Genomic DNA, 26912 nt, shown 5'->3' on the forward strand with positions numbered 1-26912 from the left:
TCACTTCAAAAATAATGTAAGGCACACACTATGAAATCATGAATTTATATAAGGTACGAATACAAATTGATACAATCTACATATTGCGAGGTCTTAAAAAACCAATTCGCGTTCGGAATAAACTTTCAAAGTACACTGATCACGTAACATAAATTGCACGAATCGAAACGCAAACCAATTTTCCCCACGCGATCATCCCTGGAACTTATCATCGTGATCTACAAGAGAGAATCGCCGCTATCACATGTGCATCTCGTTGTATTTTCACGATGACTAGACTCGCGGCATCGCGGAGGGGCCGGCTAAAACCCGCTCGGAGGATATCGGAGGATGATATCTATAGAAATGCGCATACGTATGAGCACAATGGTTCAAACTTTCGTCCCACCCTCGCATCTGCCCCTCGTGCGAGCGATTCGCGGACTTGCATTTAAAATTGAAATCATGGGTTCTGGCCTGGGCTTCATATGCGGCACTTCACCACGTCCGATCTCGATTATCGACGCGTACCTCTTTTTATTTTGTTCTTCCTTCCCCTCCCTCTCGTTCCTCTCGACCCGCCCTTCTTCCAAGCCATCCATCCTCGCTGCTTGCGCGAGTCACGTGAATATGCATGAGTTGTCTGGCGCACACGGCCAGGATGAATTTTAAAGCAGAAATCCTCCCGACCGGTTCATTCATCGGCATAGCCGGACGTGTTTACGTTACGACGAACTGTTTACTCGCAAAGGAAATCCAGAGCCTTCGAGAGTTCCGCGATTGTATTTATTTAAGGCTTCATCGAACAATAGAATGATAAAATATTACGACTGCGATAATGATTTTTTTAATTATATATATTTAATGTATAAGCGAATGTAAAGAATATGATAGAGTTTGCCACAGCAAAACTCAATAATTACAGCCAAAAATAAAAATTTATTATTTTCCTTTAAATATGTGATATTATTTAATATTAAGTAATATTATAAGTATATTTTTAAAATATTAAATATAATATTCATGTTAACATAATATTAAATAAAAAAATAGGAAAAAGCTGAAATTAATTAGAATAGTATTATCATAGAATTAAATTGAAATCAATTTAATATAACCAACTAGCATCTCTAAAATCCTCACCCCGAAAAAAGTAAAAAATCTGTTGTGAAAAATATTAGTCAGCCAGGATTTGAAGTTGGTTTCCGTGTGGATGTCTTAGTCGCTTTCACCACCAAGGCACTTGGTAATATTTTTCGCAACAAGTGATATTCAAGAAACGTCTTGTAACCGTTACAGCCGTTTTTTATTAAATTTATTGTACACAAATCACGAACTTGAATCTATATTAAATAATATTTCTGAAACATTGATGTAAATATGTTTCTTTATTAAAATAAAATGAAGCTTACCCAAAAAATAGAGTATACACGTGTTATTTATTATTAATAACTTTATAATATATATAAAGAAATGTTTTATCCCTTCAAATCTTAAAATTGCATGCATATTTTCATAATATTCTACGGATATTGAAGTAATACACCAAGAATATTATGTAAAGCGGGTATATAACATTAATAGAATATTTCCATGATATTAAAAAATATTAAATAATATTCGCGGAATATTGTTAGTAATATTATTTTAATAATATTCTTCTTATCATATTTTAGGAATATTATATGCTTATAGGCATAATAGTGTAGAACGAGATAAAAATATGAACAAAGTATGTTATAAAATTGTTAAAAACTTGATCTATGCGCAACACTACTTTTCAATCTCGGGAGAATCGTCGTGATGTCGATATACACGTCACGTCGAAAAAATTCGCACCTCGTGCCGGATCTCCGGGTCTTCCGCGATAACCTATGCAAAAGACAGTTCGTGCGCGATGCAGAATTCAGCGGTGCAACCGACCCATGCATTATAGGGAATGCGATATCCATCTCATGTCAAGATCTTATGGTCGTTGTATTAGCTAGCCACAGTAAAACGACGGAAAACAACGGTTCGTGAGAATCTAGAAATTGCATGTAATATGCGTGCTATGTATGATAATAAGACCTCGACCAGCAACTAACTTTGCGCAAAATTTATGTTTATATTTTTTTAATTAATAAGTATTATCTTAACTGTACATGTCGTTTCAATATCGATACGAAGAAAATCGGTCAAATAATTTTCAATGGCACAAGCTCTCCGAAGAACGATAAGAACATGTTTAAAATGTATCCTGAGTTCTTTAAACATTCTTCGGAATTAAAAATTTGCGAACATCTTTTAAATTTTCATGTTGTTACTGTGATTCCGATTGTACAAACGAAATTACCGCCTTCTTTTTTTTTGAGAAAGAGAATCCACAGCAGCCAAAGTCTAGACACGTTATTACGGAAAATGCCTCGAGGTCTTCACCGCAACGAACGATGCAAGTTACGAGATGGTCACTTGCAGTTATCGTGCCTCGCAGCGGACCCTTCCTGCCGATTTAACCGCAAAACCGCCCAACGGGCGGGTCTCTTATCTCGAGCTTAAGTGCAACTTGCAACTCGCCACCGTAACGGCATGGTGGGCTTCACGAACCATGCCGTGTGAAATGACGGCTACCGGAAAGAACGCGGCGCAGGGGCGGATTTAATGTACCACGAACGAGTCTGAATTGACTTGTAAAACCGAAAGGATAAATTGCGTCCGGGAATATCGATTCCCGCCAATACGGATGCGATCATATACGCCGGCTCGTATGTTATCCCGCGAAAGATGGAAATACGCGATATACGGAACGTGAAGCGATGGGAAATATATAATGGTTCCTGGTCGAGCCGGAGGCTGAAACATGGTTTTCGATGTAATACGGTAAAGTTTAGTTCTCCCTACAAATTTCCTGTCGAATTTATGCAGCATCTCAACTTCCCAAAGAAATCCCAAGACGTTATGTAATATCGTCGAAGCAATATTAATCCAAACGATAATTTACCTACAACGTATACAATCTGCGTGTCGAATGGAGAATATACAAATTGGTGTAATTATGAAATTATGAAAAACAGTTTCTAGAAATGCCTTATTACAAAATGGAATGTTGACCGCCTGTGGCGGCGCAGCTGATACTTGCATCTGCCGCGATCTTGTTGCGGGGGATTTGTTAGCACTTTGTCGGCGAGCTCGTTACGCCAGGCGAGAGGAATTCAACGTATCGAACTCAATCTGTCTATTGTTAGCGCAAATGGCGCAAATCGTTTCCAGCCCTTCGGCTGCCAAGCCCATTTTTGTTAAGCACGTTTTACAAATACCGCTCTATGCAATCAACGTAATATCTCACGCGGTTTATCATGTCATTTCCGGTTTCCACGTTGTCGACTAAAAATTAACGATCAGCACAAGGACAGTTTTGTAATAAAATGATAACGAAATTTCTGTAATTCTCAAAAATATTGCCTAACTAACGAGTCTGACTTAAGTTAATTATAATTAAATGTTTTTGCACTAGGAGAAACATTTAGTGCCTTCAGCAAAGGCTGTTCAGTCGAAGCATTTTTTTAACTGCGAACAAATACTTCATTTTATACAATACAACAAAAAATTTAGTTGCTTCTACAAAACACATGTAAATAAAAAAAATATTTGTTTGTACTAAATAATTGTTTATATTAATTAAATAATTTAGTTCAATATATATATTTTAACCAAGTTACTTGTTACAACAAAATATTTTTCCTATTGTGTATAATGTCTCTTTCCAATATTCAAATAATTATTTGCTTCTCTCGACAGCAAAAAAATAATAAGCAAGAAATTGAAGAACGCAACAGTAATTTTCAGTACCACCCATGATGATCAAAACATCACACGTTGCTTTTACGACCGGAAGGGAAGTTGTCAGTTACAACTTATAACTGTGATACTACACAATGTTCGGTGCGGCTTGAAAAATAACCCTTAATCATTTTAACGTTTTCCCGTCGCGGATGGCTGTTCAAACAGCAGATCGAACAGTATTCTCACGCGCCCTTTTTAGGGTCTGGGTGCGCCTGTGTCAACAAACGTTCATCTTTTAACGCGATCTCTCTTCAACGCGTGGATTGTGGAACTCGTCCGTTATCGGGCGTCAGGCATGTCAATTACGTTTTAACTCGTGGAGTACGTATCTGTCGATGACACGTACGCAAAGGACGCTGTATAATCGCGTGAGATTAATTACCGTCAATTGCAAAACCGATTCTTCCTATTTGGAATGAAGGTAAATTAAACGCGACGTATATTACAATCCGCATAGTGACATAAGTCAAATTATTAATAAAATAAAGAATAAATAATATTGAATATAAAAGATTAAAATAAAATTGTATTACAAAAAATAGCTATCGATATTCAGTTGAATTAATTACGTACGTAACGTGAATACATGTAACATGACTCTGCAAAAAGTTTCCTGTTTATTTGTGAATTATTTATATTATTAAAACGTTCTTAGTATTGATTTTCCATATTATTTTAAAAACAATATTAGGTCCTGAAAAATTATGAAAAACGGATTCCAAGTTTTATTTAACAATCAAAAATATTCAGAGCGGAAGAGAGAAATAAAATATAATATATTCTAACATTAGCAATATTTTACAAATTTGTCAAATTTTATAGAAATAATAATTTATTTTTATTTCTTAAAAATACAAAAATTATACAAATTTTCTTGCTATAATCTTAGCATTTTTTACATAAATTCCAAAACAAAGTAAATTTAAATAAAAGCTTTGTATTCCAAAAATATCAGATTATACTTACTTATGATATTACAATTTTATTTTACTTTCTTCTCTATTTTCTTATTTCTCTTTATTTATTTAAAGATCTTTCCCTTTTTGCACGCAAAAACGAGAAATATTTTTTTCGATTTTTTTTGGTAAAAATGATGAGACAATTTCAAATTTGGTACATTTATTTTACATATCTTCAACAATGTGTAAAAAATAGTTATGTATAAAATACTTTAAACATATTTTGTCAAAACTGTATTTTCAAAATCTGCGTGCACGCCTTGAAACAGTAACTTAGATTGACTTCCATTTTAGCATTTATTTTTAATCTATCTAAAAAAATGTATCTTTAAAAAATTCACAAATTATAAAAAATAAATATCTTTTGCTGTGGCAAACCTAATTTTTTAATGAAAATATGCAATATTAACTTTAAACCGAAACCGCTTCGCCAATTTATATTTTTTCCGTAAAATAAATTTTATTCTCTACCCACCCTTTTAATAAATAAAATGCAATTAGAATTTTTTGTTTCCTATCAATCCAAGTTACATTATCGCACATGAACTTTTTTTGTAAAGTATTTTCTTCATTATTTTATATCTTTTAAACAAATAAAATTTTTTAGTAATTTTTATTTTACACATTGTTGACGATACATAAACAAAACGTACAAACCAATCCGTAGTGAAAATACAATCACATAATTTTTATTTAAAAAATTGTAAAAATAGTCTTGTTTCGCGTGTAAAAAAGAAAAAGACTCCTTAAGCAATAAGATCTTTAACATAATACAACATCAAAGTATGCTAATAATTAATCAAATTGATTAACGATACGTCGACAATAATTAGATCTGTTTTATAAACTTTGTATATTTTCTCGTAATTAATATAAGTCGTTCAATGATTTCAAAATTAAATATTAATATTTATTCGTTCAATGATTTCAAAATTAAATATTAATATTTATTCCAATTTATTTATTTTAAGATAATGAATCTATGAATTTATTTCATTTATTGCTTACATTTATTTCTTACATTTATTTATTTAATTTACCAATGTTCTTATGTTTTTAAATACATATATAAATTTATATACATCTATTATCTAATATTTAATTTTCACAAATTCATTACTGGAAATGTAGCAAAAAGTAATCTAACTCACCAATATCGATGCGTAGCAGCGGAGTTGTGCGTATCCTGAACTAGAAAATGCAAACATCCAAATATGTTATTCAAGTATTCAAAGTACATGTTGTGCCAAAAAATAATTATTGCACGCACTGTTAAAAATACGCAGCAAAATTTAATGTAATGTAACGGAAGGAAATTCCAGGTAAGTACACTGAACAATTCAATTTTGTCAAAAACTGCATTAATAACTTTTGCACATTTTTTTCTATGAATACATGAAGTCCAAGGTACCTGTCTAACTTGAAAATATATTGACATGAATTGCATGAACTCACATTTTTATCAGTGCGTGTCAAACAATTAATTTTACGAGCAAGACATAAAAGAAAGTTACCTCGAGGTTGCTCTGTCGTTGCCTGATACCACCCAAGCTTCCTCCTCCTCCTCCTCCTCCTCCTCCTCCTCCTCCTCCTCCTCTCATTGTCAGCTAGGTTAGGGTTCCTCTGCTGCACTCGCACAAAACTCACTCGCGAAAACACACTTAATTACGATCGCGTGCGCATCCTTATGACAATTAGATTGATCGCGCGGCACTTACTACGGCACGCCCGACTTAATCACACGTGTCACTATCGCGACGAGAGTAAAACGAGAGGGAAAAGGACAGCGCGCGATTCGCACGACGTACGCGACGCATGGTGCACATCGGCAGCAACGAAAACGACTCGGAAAGAGAGCGCGGCTCGATCGATCGAATGATAACAGATCATCGACATATCCGACGTACGAGCGCGAGGACACGGCTCCGCTGTTGCCCGCGCGATACCACCCAGGCTTCTTGCTCCTCTCAGGTTAAGTTCCTCTGCCGAACTCGTACAAAACTCACTCGCAAGAACACAATTACGATCGCGTGCGCACCCTTATAACAATTAGATTAATCACGCGGCACTTACTACGGTACTTTCGACTTAATCACACGCGTCACGTACTCTACCGCGACGGAGCAACGAGAGTAAACAAAAGGAACGCCCGCGCGCGCGCGATCCTCTCGGCGTGCGTGGCGCAGTGTGCATCGGTTGCAACGAAAACGAGGCTCGGGAACAGAGCGACTCGATCGCCCGAATGATAACGGATCACCGGCATATCGGATATACGCGCGTGGAAGTCGACAATTGCCAAAACCGCGGGATCAACGACGATCGCGCTCTCGCGAGCACACGTCACGCCGCCATGTTGCTCAACCCTCAGTGACGACAGTGACTGAGCGACCTCGCGGGGGTCGATACGTCGATCCATCCCACGCGATGTTCATCGATAATCGAAAGACTCGAGGCAGGAGGCACTACTTCGCGCAATGCGCGTAGGTGACCGTCTTTCGGCGTGCGGCGTCATCTCGGGACGGTTGACGACTCCGTCTCCTCTCGTCTGTCGCGAGGCTCGAGCAAAGGTACGGAACTGCTGATCTGTGGTAATCGTACAGAATGATCGCGTTTTGGCCGGTAATGTATTACGATACGCAGGGCGGCTCGCATCGCGCTCGCTCGCCGGCTTCACCTGCTCCAGTCGCGCCACGCGAATGATAGCGGCACGGCGGCCTTGCCGGCGCCGTCTCGTAACGTACGCCGCGCTGCGTAGGTATACATGTATTCACAACAACAAACCTCGGGGCTGTTTATCAACCGACATTCGTCGATTTATATATTTATATCGCTATCGCGAAGCACCCACGACTTTGCAAAGAGCTATTTCTTTACGAGCTGCATATTTTGTCCCGTTCAGATTTCAGATAAATTCTCATCATCGATAATTGAAAAGCTTGAGGCAGAAGGCACTACTTCGCGCGATGTGCGTAGGCGACTGTATAGCGGTGCGCGGCGTGCTTCGGTACTCTTGGCGACTCCGCTCGCGAGGATGGAGCAAAGGTACGGAGCTGCTGATCTATGATAATCGTAGAGAACAATTGTGTTTTGGTGGGTATTGTATTACGATACGCAGGGCGGCTCGCATCGCGCCGTCTATGCCTGCCGAGTCCCGCCGCGCGAATAATAGCGGCGCGGTGGCCTTGCTGTTAAAAACAATGCTCCGTCTCGTACGCCGCGCCGCGTATAACAACAAACCTCGCGGCTATTTGTCAAACGACGTTCGTCGCTATCGCGAAGCATCCACGACTTTACAAGGAGCTAATTCTTTTCGAGTTGAATATTTTGTCCCTTTTGGATTTCAGATAATTTTTAATCATCGATAATTGAAAAGCTTGAGGCAGAAGGCACTACTTCGCGCTACTTCGCGATGTGCGTAGATGAATGCATATCGGCGCGCGGCGTCACTTCGATTTGATACCGATGACGATTCGTCTCTGCTCGTTCGTCGCAAGGATCGAGTAAAGGTACGGAACTGCTAATCTATAATCATCGTAGAGAACGATCGTTTTGTTGGGTAATGTATTACGAGAGATACGCAGGGCGGCTTGTATCGTGCCGTCTATATTATACCTGCTCCAGTCCCACCGCGCGAACGATAACGGCGCGGTGGCCTTGCTGTTATAAACAATGCGCTGTGACGTACGCCGCGCTGCGTAACAACACATCTCGGAGCTATTTACCAACCGCAACCGACACTCGTCGCTTTCGCGAAGTATCCACGCACTTGGCAAAGAGCTAATGTTTTTCCAACCGAATATTTTGTCTCTTTTAGATTTCAGGTAAATTCTCTAACAAACGGGCGGCTGTTAATATACATACGATTTCCCTTTTGCTAACCTCGATTCGCGCCAATTTGTACCGCGTACCTATTACTCTTATTAACGTATTATATCGCGTTCGCACTGTTCGTAGTCCGGAAATCTGTCTGGCTACTCGAATTACACTTCAATCGATGAAAAATTTTAAACGCGATGCGATGTACATGCACTAGAATTCGGTATTAAAAGAGATAATTGTCCGTATGTATTGCACAGTCAACTGCTTTGTGTGAGTAAATCATGCGAAAAATTGCTTCAGTAATACAGTTCAATACTTTTGAAACCTGATATACAAACAAAATATTTTTTGATGGAGTTTTGAAAGCTAAAAACGAATTCGGCGACAAAATTGGTATATTATGAATCATGAGATTAAATACATAATTATTCTATTCAACTTTGTTCAAGTACTAAAAAAAAGATTTATTTTTGTATAATTGCATTATTTCTTTAATTTCCTGATTTATAATGTGCTAATTATGCATATAAAAAATTATACAGTAATAAATATAAATTTATGTTAGAAATAAAAAATAGTACAATACTTTAACCATTACTGTACCGGACGGGAACCCACTTTATTTGTGGAACAATTTTTTTTAAATGTTTTTAGTGGCTTCAACGTCCTGAAACTTTACAAGTTGCTATATTTTTTTTACCAAAAACTATTTTATTTTATATAAATAATATATAATCTTTTGTTTGTAATTAAAATACTATGGATGAAAAAACAAAAAAATAAAACATTTAGAAATGTAAAAAAAATATAAATTGTGATTTTTTTCATTGAAAATTCCAATATGTATTAGATACTTCTTCAATAGAAATAGATAATATGTAAAAAATAAAGCCTGATTGCTCGAGTTACAGTCATTCCAAAAAAATGTTTCTGGCAAAAAATGAAACTAGATAAAAAATATAACTCACTTGTAAAATTTCAGGGTACTAGATACATAAAAAAAATTGTTTTGCAAATAAAATGGGTAACCCTTGTGTAAAGTAAGAATTAAAGTGGCGTAATTGAAATTGTAAAAAAATGATTTAAAAAAATGTTTACTTTTGTATGACTGTGCAATTAACTCCGATTAAAGCTTACAACCTAATGATTGTAAGAATTAAGCAATAACGTCAGACAATACAAATAATAATAATAATAACAAATAGCAATGAAGGATTATCATCTTGACAGGTTTTCGATTTGTGGGTTATGATAATTAGTGATTGTTCGTACGGAATGATCGCGTTGTGCAAGTTAACATGAGGGTATATGCATATATACATATGTAAAGCCATTCGTGAATGATAGCACGGCGACCTTGCTTTAAAACGCCGCGCCAGTAATAAACCTAATAACTATGTATATGAACCGACTCTCGTCGCGTTCTCGGGAAATTTTTCATAACTTTACAGAAAGCTAATTCTCAGCCAAACGTTTTGTATTTTTAGATTTTAAATAAATTTTGATAAACGAACTGTTCCGCCTTCTACTTTACACGATAAATTTTATGCGACAACTGAATAATACTTTATGTTCGCGATTCGAAATTATTTGACTAATTACAGTTAAATCGAGGAAAAATTTGAAACGAGACGCGATATGCATCCAAGTATTATTACGGGAAAATTATTGTCCGTATTACAGTTAATGCTTTATAATTCACGTTCTTTAGCGCTGTAATTTTTGTTTTGTATGTATAAATTGTCAAAAAAATGTTTCGATAATTAACTGGGATTCGCTCATAATCGCAATAAGCCTATAATCTCGAGAATTAAGTAATAATACGGGCAAATGCTAATAATAATAATAATAATAATAACAATCGATAAATTGAATCTCATCTCGTTTGCAAATTGTTAATCAGAGAATTAATTAATTGCAGAGACTTTATGATAATTAGTAAATTGTCCAAGGAAAACGATCGCGTTTCGAAAAATAGCATGAAAAAAATAATATGTGGAATCAAACTTGCACCGTTCGAGCCTCACTGCGCGAATGATAGCGTGGCGACCTTGTCGTAAACACAACGTGCAGTAGTATAAGTTGGTAACAAAGCTCAAGGCTAATCTATCAACCGATTCTCGTCATTATTACGAAATATTTACAAAAAGCTAATTCTCAGCTATCCAATTTTTTACGTTTCAAAAAACTTCGATTAATGAATTGTGAATGTGCGCTTTTCATTTTGCACGGTAAATTTTTTTCGACGATTTGGGTATTATATCGCGTTTGCAAACCGGAATGGTTTGACTAATTACATTTGCATCGAAGAAAAAATTGAATCGAGACGCGATGTGTATATATACAAGTACTATTATTCTGTTTAATACATACAAGTATTATTACGAGATAATTGTCCGTATATGCGCATGTATCATATCAAACGATTTATAATTCATTTATAATTCAGTTATCTCTTTGACTGCTGCTTTGTATGAGTAAATTATGTGAAAAATATTTCGATTATTAATTTTGATTTAAATCGCGCACAAATAATCACGAGAATTAAGTAATAACGCGGGACAAGTGCTCACAATAATAATAACAGGAAATAATAAACGATTGTCATCTCGATACGCTTACGAATTGTTAATCGGGGAGTAAATTAATTGCGTAGATTATGATAATCAGTGATTGTTCGTAGGGAATGATCGCGTTTCGAAAGATAATAATAAAACCAGGTTATATCGAATCATTCGAGCCTCACCGTGCGAATGATAGCGCGATTTTATAGACACAACGTATTGTATGCCGCAACAACGAACCACACGATCATGCTCCAATCAATTTATTTAACTTTGAACATTATAGAATAAATATGTGTATACCAAATATTCAATTTTGTATTCCGCGTTAATTTAAAAAAACGGTCTGTTAAATCTAACGTGAGTTTATTTGAAAAATTAATACCAAATAATTAAAAGTTATTACTAAAACGTTTATTTCGATTGCAAAAGTATTTAAATTAATTTGTATGATATACTGATTTAATAGATAATTGTAATCACTTTCCTAAATATTCACATTTTGAGAAATCGTGTAATTTTAATAAATCTAGAAAATCAAATTGAATCGCCGCAACACACAGACAGTAACCCACTTTTCCTAAATTTATTAAAATCGAACAATTAAATTTTTTTTGTAAAAACTCAAGTAAAAATAGGTGATAGTAAAATAATGTTTTATGTTCTTTCAAACAAGGCTCTTTAAATTTTAATTTTCAAAAATTTGAATTTAATATTAAATTTAATAATGTAAAAAAATTTATTATGCTAACTAACGTAAAAACTGTCATAATCTTAACACTTTCATATTTTTAATTTTGATTTTGATACAATTAATTTTTAAATTAAACTGTTAAAATATTAAAGGAAATAATTATAAGATACTTTAAATTTCGCAATTGAGATGGAAATTTTAAAATATCATATAGTCGACAAAAAAATTCCAGTTAATTGCAAAGGAATAAATGACTTAATAAAGTACATTGCTGTTTTATGTTTCTCTTCACACAACTTGGTGGAAATTTATATGAATTCATTACAATACTAGAAAAGTGCATTTCACTATACATGCATGAAATATAAAATTTTCCGAATGGTGGATAACATTTCACGATATGCACCCGGATGGGCCATACATGATTTCTCACTATGAAACATAGTGTTTCATATACGACTATTTATAACGCAGTACATATTTATCGAAGATTTACAATCGTGACATTTCGTTAATGCGGAATCAATTTGCCGTTATAAGGTATATTTTTTTTACCGTACTGTTATAATAATATTCCATTGAAAGGTCGAGTGAGGGTGCGCAGACGAGATTACACGCGAGTTAGAAAGCGCTGCGATCTTTAACACGATCCTCTTGACTCCGGATAATTTGTCAGTGCGGCCCGTAGAAATTACAAAGACCGAGTTATTTTCTCCGAGTGAGAAAACTATATGCCGAGTTAATGCGATCTCAACGATATAATCGCAAATATTCTGCCGCACGCGAGAGAGACGCCGTTTCCAACAAACGCATCAATTTACTCGCATCGATATCGCTTTCACGCCATTCGATTGTAACATAGTTATGTCAGAATAGACTTTAATTAAACGTATTACAATCTTGCTCGTTCTCCACTCGTATTGTACGCAATTACTGAGACCGAGATATTACAATACGAGATTCTGAAATAACAGAAGGTGCGCCGCGCGTAGAGTCCTACTTTGTTGCAATTGTAAGGTATTATTAAATTAAATATAATATTTTGTCTATTAATTTATTAAGATGAGAAGAATAATTACCAACTTCTTCAGCATTCATCAGCAATTTCAAGAGATGAAATTCTTGTTTACACACTCTCTTTCGAATATAACGTCAGATTTTTAATATTAATGTATACAATATCAGTAAATATTTTTTTTCTATCAATTTATACGTAGAATTTTTTGAAAAATTTAATCTTTTGAAATTGCACAAATTACCAAACATGGGAGAAAATCGATTTCTATTTATTCCGTGTATATGCGTATTTAAATTAAAATATATAAACTACGCACTTTGTTATTGATTAATCACGTTACGAAACAGTGAAAAAATCAACCATACATTCGTTTCGCGTATGTACTTGGCCTGAGGAGACCGATCGTTCCGAGAAGCTCGTAAATTGGTCTTTATCAGCAATCAGAAAATTCGACTTCCGCGTGGGTAAGAGCAACATACGAGTGCAACGAGACGACGTACGCAGCGGCGTTCTTCAAAGCGACGCCGTTGCGTAGTATGCGTGCGTAAAACGATCACGTAAAGCCATTCACCGTAAATTCCAAACGAGTCAGTCCATAAAGTCCTATTGATTAAAGGAATTCTATATATTTTTTGAAGTTTTTTTAAATTGTAGTATATGTATCGGGAAATTTAAGTTGCAATTGTGTTTTGTCGCAGAATAAACGGATTGAAATGATTCTGTTTATGTTGTTTAGAAGTAGAAGGTGTGATGCACAACCGTGGTCGATTTCGAGAAACGTGCCGCATGATTTTGGCACGTTTCCGCTACTTATGTAATGCGGTCGTTGCACCGGTCGTTGACTGTCTAAAATTAACTGTCGGTGTATTCCTACACTATTATATTGGCGTTCTGGCGCCGATTGCTATTACTAGCAAGAACTATGAACGTGAGTAATGTTTCCGCAAATATAAATAAGGAGTTTTCTGATGAATTCTCTTAAAATCTCAAACCGCGTTTATAAAGTAAATATATAAACATAATTTGCAACATAATTTGCAATATTCGTTAATAAAGTTAAGTGAATTCGACTAGAGTTATTCAATGTCTTATAAAAAGCATCGAGTTAAAATTTTTTCCATTGACAACATGCACTGTAAGTTAAAGGTATAAGCAGCATTTCTTGAAGTAACTGCGGATTGTATTTAGATGCATGTACAGAAACAATTGTTGCATAAATCATTAGGTCTGGACCTTCGCGTGGTTGTTAACACGTGTCAAGCAGAAGGGAAAATCCATCAATGTCCAGTCAGAGCCATTGTCTTCCGCAACGAACAGACTGTTACTGCTCCTTCGTTGCAAAACAGGAAGGAATGTTTGAATCTGTACATGTACAAAAAAAGATAGAAAAAAGAATAGCAAGAATGTTTCTAGGGCATGTATACTTGTATATACACTTTCTGTAAAGTTAAGGTTAAAGTTAAGAAAATTTTCGCGTCTATTTCATATAATTTCTATAAAGTTGTGTTTTCGAGACATAGTTTCTCTAGAAAATTAGCATTGTTTGTTAATTTTCAGCGAGCGCGCAGAATAATTGTTATTATTTGCTAAGTCAGAGTTTCTTGTAAGTCATGAATATAATATGCAGAGGAAATATAAGCAATGTTTTATATACGTTTTATTCGTACAATTATAATAAATTATTTTTTACATATAAATATTGAAATATTATAAACTATAATAATAAAAAATTTTTAGTTTTGCATCTAAAATCATTTAATGGTTTTAAAATTTGGTTTCTGATAGCACCATTCGCCCCTAATACTTTCCCCGTTTATATTACTTATTGTATAACAAATATTGTAAGTAACGTTTATGTGATAAATAGTTATGAATGGTCACAGTAACATTGCATATTTATCGCTCATCAATTAATGTTGCTAATGTAGTTATTGATGATTAAGTGTCTTTTCATGAAATATTGTGCATTTTTTCTAACTGTGTTTTCTTTGTTATGTTTAACAGAAAGAAATCTGAAAAAGGCGTTCTTCTGTATGGCGTCGTTTGAAGATTGCGATCCAGGACAAGCAGCGCTCGTTGCTGTTGCTCGCTCGTTCTTCATCGAGTGGAATGTGACGGAAGCACTTGGACAATACGCCCACTCAGCAAGAGCAAGGTAAGTCGCCCTTTTATGTTTCGACACATCTGAAGAGAAAAGCTTAGCCTCAAGAGGCCGTGTTATCAGCCCGTCTTACGAAGCATTCAGGCTATTTGTGCCGTGCTTCAATCGGCGAAAACGGAATTGCGATTTTGATCACGTAACTCGAGATCTTGGAAAATGGTAGATATATTGGTTAAGCTCCAGTGGAGATTAACTGTTATCCGATTCCGAAGGATCGGGAGACAAGTTGGGAGGAAGTCGGTTCTGCTTCTTACATCTATCTTCTTGAAAAATTGACCTCTATCTTCGAGACAGTTAAAAATTGCAGTTGGTTATTTAGAATTGCTTTTTCTATTCTCATTGCAATTTTTATTTTATTATTTTTTTCCAAAAATATTCAATTAGTTTGATTAGAAGACAAAGAGTAAAGAAGCAAATTGTTAATGTAAGAAATAATTTTCTACCTTTAATAGAGATAGAAATGTTAGTATTATTAAGACATATGTATCTTATATATACGTCCAACAAAACAATACAAGTTAAGGTGTGTAGCGACTATAAATAAATTCCTTCGGTGATCTCCTTGGTCAGATCGCTAAACCATAACCGTGAAGTGTACGTCTCTGTAAAGAAACGTATGAAGATATGCATCCGGTTTATTAAAAAAAGAAACCATCGTTACCCCTCTGACCGATTATGTAAAACAAGTTCCACGGGTGGCCTCCCAGTCGCGTTGGTATTCTTATGCGGGGCACACAACCTCGTCTTTCACGACGCGCAATTGCGCAGACGTTTCTACCGATCCACCCACTGAGATCTATCGATTTCCGCGGCGTTCTATCGCTTACTCGTGACTTTGTCAAGCGACGTCGTTCGTATGTGATTAATCCTTTCAACCTTCGTGCAAAATGACGGTCGAGGAGTTCTCTAGCCAGATAAGCGGCTGGAGAAATCCGAGTTAATGATTTCGACTTAACGTTCTTAACGGATTTAAGCGTAAATCGAAACGTGTTTACAATTAAGTTCAAAGCTGACTATTAATCTTATCAAACATATGTTACATCAAAGCAGCTCATTATACTCTATCAAGAAGCATTTGTAACTTCCTATGTTGAATGAAGGAAACTTTATTCATGTTAACGTGGGTATGTCGGCTTTACCCGAATTTTCGACTAATGAGCCGACAAGCTCGTTAGTTCTAAAAATCTAGGAATGCACTGCAGTTAACGATAGAAATTAGATTACTTTAATTTTGACGATAATTTCTCAAATGTCTTTTTTAAATAAATTCCTACATTTTCTTTTTCAATTTCCATAAATTATTTTACAAGATTATAATTTCTGCTATTATTTTTAAATTTAAATATTTAATACAGAAATGATAATTACGCTAAATGATCGAACTATATACAAAATTATTAGGAATGCTGTTATGATTAAAATAAATTTTATTTATAACATTTTGTTTTATTAAAATAAGTAATTAAAATTTTCAAAATAATTTACGACATTGAATAATGTAATATTTTTTTTACACTAATATCGAATTTGCATCCTAGCGTAAAGCTAACGTGTTTATATTCGTAATTTAGGACCCTCATGCTTCTCGAATAAACTTTCACGACTTTCCGTGACGTCTTATTTTCGTCGATAAACGAATGCTAAGTTCTAAGAACCTATTGTGCCAGAATTGCGCACGGTCCTAACTCAAGACGAAAAGCTCTTCTGACTAAACCACTGGACCATTGTTCCGCGAGATATTCGCACATCTCGGTATAACGCACCAGAATGCGCGAAAAGGCGCGGGATCTTTCTTCGTAGGCCAACGTCGAACATCATCCGAGACAAGTATCGTCGTTGACCGCAGGGTCCATCCGGTCGGCATAAACCGTAAAACGTTTCACGTTCTTTGTTCGCGCGCGCGTGGCTGTTCGTATGCCGCGCCTCAAACCTGGATATTTCCCAACCGCCAATGATCTCTCGTCCACACAAACACCCGTTGCTCGTAAAATCACAAGTTCTTTCGAATATATTTCGAACAGTCTCAGCGGTCCGGCCCAGAAAAATATTCAACCGAAAAATTTCGATATTTTAGATCGATATACAGGATAACGTGACGACGTGATTATTAATCATTGAGGGAGTAGTTATCTTTCGAGATTGGAAATAATAAAAAATAGAATATATGATCTTGGAATGTGTAAGAAGAATAAAAGAAATGTTCTCGTGGTCACAGTTCGCTTTGAAGCGGATAAAGCAACTGCATCAGGTTCTAAATAACTCTAAATGCCGCTAATATGTCGTCGTATCGCGAGAGCACGTTCTCCGACTATAAGAAGGATCTTATAGCTTCAGCGACGAAATTCGTGCGCGTACGCTTTCTTTGTATAAAGTGTCCGAAAAGATTTCACGAAATGTAGAGGAAAGTCGTTATGTTAATGCGACCTTTTCTCGCTAGTATGATATAATATTGCAGGAAACGGGGATTGAATTAATAAATTCGAATCTGACGTAGCGCGAGAGCGCTTTTAAACGAATGCGAGCGCACGTGTATCAAAGTCAAATTTTTTCCAACTTTGACCCTACAACCGTCGGTTTAATCCCATGGATATTTTACTTCAGCATAATTCATTTCCCTATCTCTAATTCATTGTACTGATTACACATAAGCAAGATGCATTGCGCTTTGCATTATTAGAGCAAAACGCGCGGTGCTCAGAATTATTTGCCAGCGTATGCAGATCTAAAATATAGACACGTTTCGCGCACGCTTAAAGCTAAATTGTGGCCGAGACTGATTCTGATTTATTCTTATTATCATTTTGTCGCTGCGTGTGATGAATACGAACCATTATTTAAGAAGGACTAAACGGCGAAAGAGTTATATGAAAACCGTTTCGTACGCGAGAACGCAAAATAAATCTTCGACGTTACTCCGCGGCAGATCGCCATTCGCTCGACGGATTTCGAGTCACGATCGCGATAAGATTGAGAGCCGTTCCCGAGATCGCCTCCTCCAACACATGTCGCGGCTGGCGTGACGCGATCTCGCGCAAGATTTCCACGGAGACGTGGGAGAAAAATGTATGGGAACGTCGTCGAGAGGGTGGAAGTACGACGAACGACCGCCTGATAAATTCATCCAAGACGCGTTGCGGCGCGGCGCCATGGGTCGCGATGTGCACATCGATGCACGTTAGGGAGTTTGCATTATTTATAGGTGATTTAAGCGTAACAGGCACGTGTTCGTGTACGTTTCTACGAAATCAGCTAGAAATATCTCTACATTTTAGATCGTCTACGCGAAAGACAGCTCACGGATTCTAGATTTGTTTTCGAATAATCGGTGCTTCTAAATATATCGTGTCCCGTTTTGCGGATTATATTCGCGCGTGACTAAACTGCCGAAAGGAAAAAATAGACTAAATCAACAACTAAAATTAAATAGATTTAATGATACAAGCGTGCAAGCGCAGATAACAATTAATAGAGTTTTTCAATATATTTTATTATTATATTTATAAAATTTTATTAGTGTTTTACTTTTTTTTCAAGAAAATCAATTATTGCTTATTATAAGCGTATCTTCGATTTCCAATTTCTATTGAAAGTTTGATGGAACATAGCGTGAGGATTCTAACAAGGCCGCGATTAAACGCTTCTTTGAACTCCTACAAAACCGGTTCCTCTTTTTTCGTAGGTGTCGTCGCCGCCCAGATGCGCCCTATGAAGGGCGTCGCGTTCGATTATGTGTGCTTCTCCGTTAGGGCGTAGTGCAGGTATTCACGAGCGAGAGAATGCACTAAAAGAGATAGAAGGGAGGCGGGATCCGTGATCCAAGCGTCCCCGACCTGCTCTAATCTGCTTGGCATCAAAGACCTCATGAGTTTCTTTTTCCTCCCTACTCCGTGCCTCTTCCTGTCTGCTCTTTCCCTGTTCTTTCTTAACGATGTGACATCGCGATTCGAATCGTCCGAGCTTGTAACGTGGCATTTAACTTAGATCGGAATTTCTTCGATCGACTAAAGTCTTATCGAAGATATTTAAGATCGAAAGAAAAGAAAAGGCAGGGTTGAATAAAGAGAATGCAGAAGAATCTTTGATTATACTATCCAGCTGTTTAAGACTTAAGGTATTTATAATCGCGATTCTGCTGAAACAGTCTTGAGAGAGGGTTTACGTAAATTAATGAATAGATTACATACATTTTTCGATATAAGATTAATACCTTGCCAATATTCAATGTATAAAATAGTTCAAAATATAAAATTTGCACGTGAGTTAATAAACAGATTTTGAAAATTAATTTGTAATGTTTGTTATATTTATTATCACGATTTAATTAGGAAAGTTAGATAAAGTTTATTTTTAGATATACTCTTAAAATTTAATAATTAAGGGAAAAGATTTATATAGATTTATTACACTTTATACATTGAAATTTTATTAGACCGTAGTTTGTTTTAAATTGCATAATGATTTAATAACGTAATAATACGCGACTTTGAAATTAATCTTGTTTGAACTTGGCATCACATTAGAGATACTAAATTTATTTTTTATTAAATAAATAATATTAATTTTTTAATTTAAAAAATATTTTTAAAAAATATATTTTAGTTTCAAAATAATACATTTAACTTTTTACATTAAAAATAAATAATAAAGAATTCAATTCTTCATACTTTCTTATAATTCTATTCTAAACAGATTAATTAATCAAATATTCAAATGATTATTTTAAAAGTTAAAAAATTTGCATATAAAAATGTAAACAATGCGCAGCAATTGTGATAATACTTCATTTTTTTTTTTTTTAATTTGAAAGATGTAAGGAATAGAATATTTAGGGCATAATTTTATGTTAAATAAAATTGAAAAATTAAAAAACAATAAGAATTTTGTAGCTTTGATGTTTGTTTTGACTGCCAAGCGTTATGCAATCCGCTGTGCATAATGTTGCTATTTGCAAGATACGAATCGACGGATAGTGACGCGTGCCACTCTACGTGTTGCCGCATTACTGCGTTTCGATTGGTTTCGATGCAATCGTGTCAAGTACGAGGAGAACCTAAACGCAATAATATTCTACACGGAATTAGCTCACCTATTAGCATATGTAATTAACTCCAGTGATTAATTGCTAATAAATGTATCAGCTATTCTGATCAAAACAACACTTTGAATAATTTATTCATGTTACTTAAGAATCGCAGCGTTAAAGGATAAGAATTTGAAAGTATTGTTTTATTTTAACATTTATATACGCACGAATAATAGATTTTCTTAATAATGCTTAAATTTGAATTTATCTTGCGTTAAATAAAAATAAAACTTTTGATATTTTTTTACTTTCAGATTAAGAGTGTGGAATAACACATGAGTTGTCGAATACACATACGTTTTCGGATGATCGCGTTTTAATTAGTCATTAATTCAGTTTTATTAATAGCACAATATCGCATGCTATTAGAATAATAACATAATTTTTTAATTAGTGAGACATTGCGATTGTTTCAATACAATTTCATTATGATGTAAAATGCGCGTCGCGTGTGATCGTAAATAACCGTGTTTTCGCGACTATTGTGTTATGCAAGTGCAACGAATGAATCCGAGAAGAAGAGAAAAAAGCCTGGGAATGTTGGATCTGTGAAGTTAGCACGACGTTCTATTAATATGAAAAAAAGACATAAAGTTCTAGGACACTTTTTATAATTTCGAAGTTTTTTATAAAAATAACGAAGAGTTCTGTAATTTTTATCACAAAAAAACAAAAATGAAAATATATGCTAACTTTGCGAATCTGGTACATCTCATTCTTTTGTACAAGAAAACAAATATTAGTACATTTGACAAAAGTTCCAGTTAGTACTATCAAAGTTCTACCAATGATTGCAATTTTAAAAACAATTTACATGAATAATATTTTTTTTGTACTATAATATTAAACATACCACAACACTTGGATAAAAAGATCGTGCTGCTTATTTATTACAGTTCCAGCGACAAATCTTGTCAATTCTAGCAGAGTTCTTTGCTATTCCATTTTTTGAAAATAGTTCCGGCGATTGCACACTTTTTTAAATAATTTTTTAATACACAAACCAGTAAAACATTTGGACAGAGAATGTTGTGCTGCTTATTTATCGTAGTTCCAGCTACAGTGTTCGCCAGTTCTGGCAGAGTTCTTTAAAAATAGTTCTGGTGATTACATTTTTAAAAATACCTTTTCTAAATATATGGACCACGACACATGGACATTGCGATAAATAGATAGCACAACACTTCTTGTCAAAGTGTACCACTAGGAAAAGAGGTGTTCGCTGGACTACAAGATTTCAAGACGTCTGACTTCAAGATTCCTGACTTCAAGATCTATTTCTTCAAAACTTTCGATTTTAAAACTTCCGGATTCAAGACTTTCTGCTTCAAAACTCCGGCTTCAGGACTTTTAGCTTCGGGACTTTTGGCTTCAAGACTTCCGGCTTTAGAACTTCCGGCTTTAGGACTTCCGGTTTAAAGGCATTTGGATTCAAAACTTCCGGTTTCAGGAATTCCGGCTTCAAGATTTCTGACTTTAAGACCTCTGGCTTCAAGTCCTCTGGCTTCAAGACTTCTAGCTTCAAGACCTCTGTCTTCGAAATTTCCGGCTTCACGACTTTCAGTTTTAGAACTTTTGGCTTCAGGACTTCCGGCTTCGAGACTTCCGGTTTTACGTCTTTCGGTTTTGGGACTTCCGGATTCAGGAATTCCGGCTTCAAGATTTCTGATTTCAAGACTTCTGGTTTCAAGACCTCTAACTTCAATACTTATTGCTTTAAGACTCCTGGCTTCAAGACTTTCTTAGACTTTACCAAACTACACAGACTATCATGAACTTTATTGAACTCAGCCGGATTATCATGGATGTCATCGGACTTTGTCGGACTTTATTGGATTTTACCGGACTTTATGGACTACACTAGACTTTATCAGATTTCACCGGACTTTATCGAACTTTGTTGACTTCACGGACTGTCATCGGACTTTACCAGATTATACAGATTGTTATGGACTTCGTCGGACTTCATCGGATTGCACCGGACTTCATAGACTACGCTGGACTTTATCAGATTTTATCAGACTTCATGGGACTTCATTAGATTTCACCGGATTTTACTGGACTTCATGGATTACGCAAGACTTCATCGGATTTTACCACACTTCATCGGATTTTGTGGACTTCATGGATAGTCATAAATTTCATTGGACAACGTCAGATTTTATTGGATTTTATTGAATTTCACGCACTTCATGGATCAGTGAGAAAATAAATGTACACTGGACTAGAAGACTTCAAGATTTCAAGATTGCACCGGACTTTATTAGGCTACACGAAATGTCATGGATTTTATCGGACTTTTTTGGAGTATCATGGACTTTGTCAAACTTTGTTGGATTTCATCGGACTTTACTGGATTTTATGGACTACGCAGGACTTTATTGGATTTTACCACACTTCATCGGACTTTTGGACGTCATGGACAGTCATGGACTTCATCAGATTACGTCAGATTTTATCGGATTTTATTGGATTTCATTGGATTTTATGCACTTCATGGATCACTGGGAAAATAGATGTACACTGGATTAGAAGACTTCAAGATTTCAAGATTGCATCGAACTTTATTAGGCTACATGGAATCTCACCAGCTTTATTGGACTTTATCCGAGTATCATGGACTTTGTCGAACTGTGTTGGATTTCATCGGACTTTACTGGATTTTATGGACTACGCAGGACTTTATTGGATTTTAGCACATTTCATCGGACTTTGTGAACTTCATGGACAGTCATGGACTTCATCGGACTACGTCAGATTTTATTACGTCAGATTTTATCGGATTTTATTGGATTTCATTGGATTTTATGCACTTCATGGATCACTGGGAAAATAGATGTACACTGGATTAGAAGACTTCAAGATTTCAAGATTGCATCGAACTTTATTAGGCTACATGGAATCTCACCAGCTTTATTGGACTTTATCCGAGTATCATGGACTTTGTCGAACTGTGTTGGATTTCATCGGACTTTACTGGATTTTATGGACTACGCAGGACTTTATTGGATTTTAGCACATTTCATCGGACTTTGTGAACTTCATGGACAGTCATGGACTTCATCGGACTACGTCAGATTTTATCGGATTTTATTGGATTTTAATGGATTTCACGCACTTCATGGATTACTGGGAAAATAGATGTATACTGGACTAGAAGACTTTAAGATTTCAAGATTGCATCGAACTTTATTAGACTACACGGAATGTCACGAGCTTCATTGGACTTTGTCGGAGTATCATGGACTTCGTCGAACTTTGTTGCATTTCACCGAACTTTGCCGGACTTTATGGACTACGCAGGACTTTATCGGATTTTACCAGACTTTATCGGACTTTGTAGAATTCATGGACAATCATGGACTTCGTCGGACTACGTCAGATTTTATCGAATTTTATTGAATTTCATTGGATTTCACGCACTTCATGGATTACTGGAAAAATAGACGTACACTGGACTACAAGATTTCAAGATTTCAAGATTGCACCTGATTTTATTTGACACGGAATGTCATGGACTTCATCGGACTTTGTTGGGGTATCATGGACTTTGTCGGACTTTGTTGGATTGCACCATACTTTACACACTTTACGAACCACTAGGAAAATAGGTGTATACCGAACCATAAGACTTCAAGATTTCTGATTTCAAGATTTCACCGGATTTTACCAGACTACATGGACTGTCATGGATTATACAAACTGTCATGGATTTTATCGGACTACGTCGGACTTTGTCGGATTTTACTGAATTTCACCGGACTTTACGCACTTTATGGACCACTGGGAAATTAGGTATACACCGAACTACAAGACTTCAAGATTTCACCGGATTTCACCAGATTTTATGGACTGTCATGGTTTTCATTGGACTTCATCAGTCTTTGTCGGATTTTACGGACTACGCTGGGTTTTATTGAACTTATAAAAAATAATATTTTATTTAGTTAGTTTTGAATCTTACAATTACCTGTAAGATTTGAAATGTATTTATAAGTACTTTCTAACATAAAGAATTGAATATTTTACTAGTATTCAAACTTGAAATATTAATTTGTTAAATTAAAACGTATTGTACTGTGTGGTTACTACTGTGTGGTGATCCACGCTGAACTTTCCAGCATTTTTACTTTTCAGCATTTTTACTTTTCAGCATTTTTATTTTCAGCACTTTTACTTTTCAGCATTTTTACTTTCCAGCATTTCGTTTTCAAGATACATTTTAACATTTAATTCGGGATAACCATTCAGAAGAAAGGTGTACACCGGACTTATAACTTCAAGACTTTATCGCACTCTACGGATTGTCATGGACTTCGATGGACCTTATCGAGTTTCACCGGATTTTACCGAATTTTATCGGACTTCGTAGACTTCATGGATTTCACGGATTGTCATTGGACTACGTCGAACTTTATCTGACAACGAAATATACCGTTTAATATTTTAATATTGAATTATAATTTTATTTGTTTTCATATTAGGTAGCACGACACTTTTTGTTCAAGTATTGTGCTGCCTAATATGCTGGTTCATATTAAAAAATTTTTTTAAATATGCAATCGCCAGAATTATTTTTAATAATGATTGTGTAGAGATCCAGCAACAGTTCTTGCTAGATCTGTATCAGAACTAGCAAGAACTGTTACTGGAACTGTGATAGTAGGAAACATGATATGTTTTTTCCAAGTATCGATATGTTTAATATTTTAGTGTAAAAAAAAATGTTAATTGTATGAATTTTGTTTGCAATCAGTGATAGAACTCCATAATACTAACTAGTACTTTTGTCAAATATATTAATATTTATTGTTTTCTTGTATTTTAGAGGAGGAGGTGTCGTGCTAGATTCACGAAGTTAACACATTTTTTTTTATTTTTGGGGTAAAAACTGGGGTAAAATTTTTTGTTATTTTTATAGGAACTTCGAAACTAAAAAAAAAAAAAAAAACGCCACTGGAACTTTATATATATTTTTCATATTAACAGAATATTGTGCCAACTCAAATCCGGAAACGTCAACGTCATTACAACTCAGCCTCGAGCATCGTATTGGTGAGTAAAATCTTTTATTATTGTAATGGATCTTCCTGAAAATTGAATCAAATATGAACATAACTTATAAATAAAAGCACGTCCGAAAATTAGAGAGAATTAAATATATTAGATACGTATGTTTCATGAAGATCTATTGCTTGGACCAGATAAGCTGGGACAAATTAGTACAAATATTTAATCTTGGTATAAGCACGAAATTATATTGCTCATTTTATGTAAAAATTTTGTCAAGCAAGTTATTAAATTTTATACAGATTTTTGTTGTTGCATACATATTAGGAAACATAACTGAAAACAATAAATGCATTAATAATCGCGTAATTTTTATGTAATAATTATAAGTAAAAGACTTCTTCACTAATTAATATAGAAAAATATACATCTATACTTTATTAATCATCAATTAAAAAGTACGTTCGTGAAATAAGAATTGACATTCACCTACATCACGTTCGATTTTCTTCGCGCAGCGTCGAGAAACGCGCGTGTGTTTCTGCAGGAAAATCACGTACGACAGTCCAGTTAACCGGATTTAAGTAGAGGTGAAATCCGCTATGACTCGCGTCTTTGTGTAAATCGAAATCCGTGATCACCGTGACGAACTTGGGGGTATAGCGCGGTCAAGATAATCGGAGTTAATAACTATAATGACGTAACGTTCTGAATTGGAAAAAATATAGTTTCAACAAATTGCGTGGGGATATCGCTGGATGGTATGCGTCACGTGAATCGTAGTTATTACGGGAATGCGGTATTGGTAGTTACAGAAGCGATTTTGTGGCACGTTACACCTGCGGTTTCATAACTAGCGATGTAATGAACGGCAACGTTGATATACCTTATTGATATCTATAATCTCGGAAGTCATTGATTTCTTCGTCCTGATTGTTTTTCTCTCTGTCGCGGAAAATATAATTATTGTAGTAACGCAACAACTAGTTTCTCGCATCACGAACCAGTGTTTTGCTCTGTTCTTCGAGACTTTTAATAAAATCAAAATCTTTCCTTGTAATTTTGCGTTATATAATGAAATGTTATAACGTAAAGTATCCGATCTTTTATAGTTTCTGTTTCATAATATATTTTTATGAGGATATATTAATCTTTTATCTTTCGGCTTACATTACTTTTGAAAATTCGATGTTAGAATTACATAAAAGGAATTTTTTTATTTAATAAAAATACAATAAAATTATAGTTACTAGTCTACGTAGAAAAATAAATCTGAATAACAAGATGAATGATTAGGAAAGGAATGTCCTTTTCAGTTGAGAAGACCGAATCTTTGGTCTCCTCAATTTAAGATTCATTCGGAAATTCCGTCCCGTAAATTAATTCCACCCATAAATTCTGATCTTCACCTTTGTTCTCTCGAGTAGCAAAAGGGATCGCGCGCCGTAATCGTGCTTTTCGTGGGAATCCAAGCGGTCGTCCTCGCCGTATAAGTCAGCACGCGACCATTACGTACACTTTGATCCTTCGGCTCGATTGTGCGGCCCTTGTCGGAGCTAATGGTCCAAACAGGAAGCGCAAGCATGCTTACACATTTATTCAAACGATCAAACTCCGCGCGTTTGCAGTGCTATTGCGAGATACAAAGTCTTTTTTAGACAATTAACATGGTTTTTAAATATCAAATTTTTTTCTAAATATTATAAAACTATTCTATTTGCGTACAAATTGGAAATGCAAGAAAAATTTTATTAAACGTTTAATTTATGTTACTGTTAGTCGAAATAATAATCATAATGTTTT

At 35.2% G+C, this 26912-nt stretch overlaps 1 protein-coding gene and 2 long non-coding RNA genes across 8 annotated transcripts in view; 2 read left to right on the forward strand and 1 right to left on the reverse strand.

Annotated features, from left to right (window-relative positions):
• The window catches only part of LOC105194673 (tensin-1), a 203578-nt gene that overhangs the window by 163039 nt on the left and 13627 nt on the right, over positions 1-26912 (reverse strand). The window contains exon 1 of one of the 6 annotated variants that reach the window (XM_026130836.2): positions 5912-6254. The exons of the other annotated variants lie outside the window; for them this stretch is intronic. Within the exon in view, the coding sequence (XP_025986621.1) occupies positions 5912-5968 (57 nt within the window). The 5' untranslated portion in view covers positions 5969-6254. Of the gene's footprint in view, positions 1-5911; positions 6255-26912 lie in introns of those variants that run through there. 6 annotated transcript variants of the gene reach the window in all.
• Positions 8010-20681, forward strand: LOC120358980. Its single transcript, XR_005575876.1, has 3 exons — positions 8010-8266; positions 14860-15010; positions 20354-20681. It is a non-coding gene; the product is annotated as an uncharacterized LOC120358980 (long non-coding RNA).
• LOC120358981 overlaps positions 22868-26912 on the forward strand; it is a 38258-nt gene continuing 34213 nt past the window's right edge. Inside the window, exon 1 of the long non-coding RNA XR_005575877.1 lies at positions 22868-25154. This is a non-coding gene — a long non-coding RNA (uncharacterized LOC120358981). The remainder of the gene's footprint in view (positions 25155-26912) is intronic.

Source organism: Solenopsis invicta, chromosome 11 (genome assembly GCF_016802725.1).
Source record: "Solenopsis invicta isolate M01_SB chromosome 11, UNIL_Sinv_3.0, whole genome shotgun sequence".
Classification (NCBI taxonomy): domain Eukaryota; kingdom Metazoa; phylum Arthropoda; class Insecta; order Hymenoptera; family Formicidae; genus Solenopsis; species Solenopsis invicta.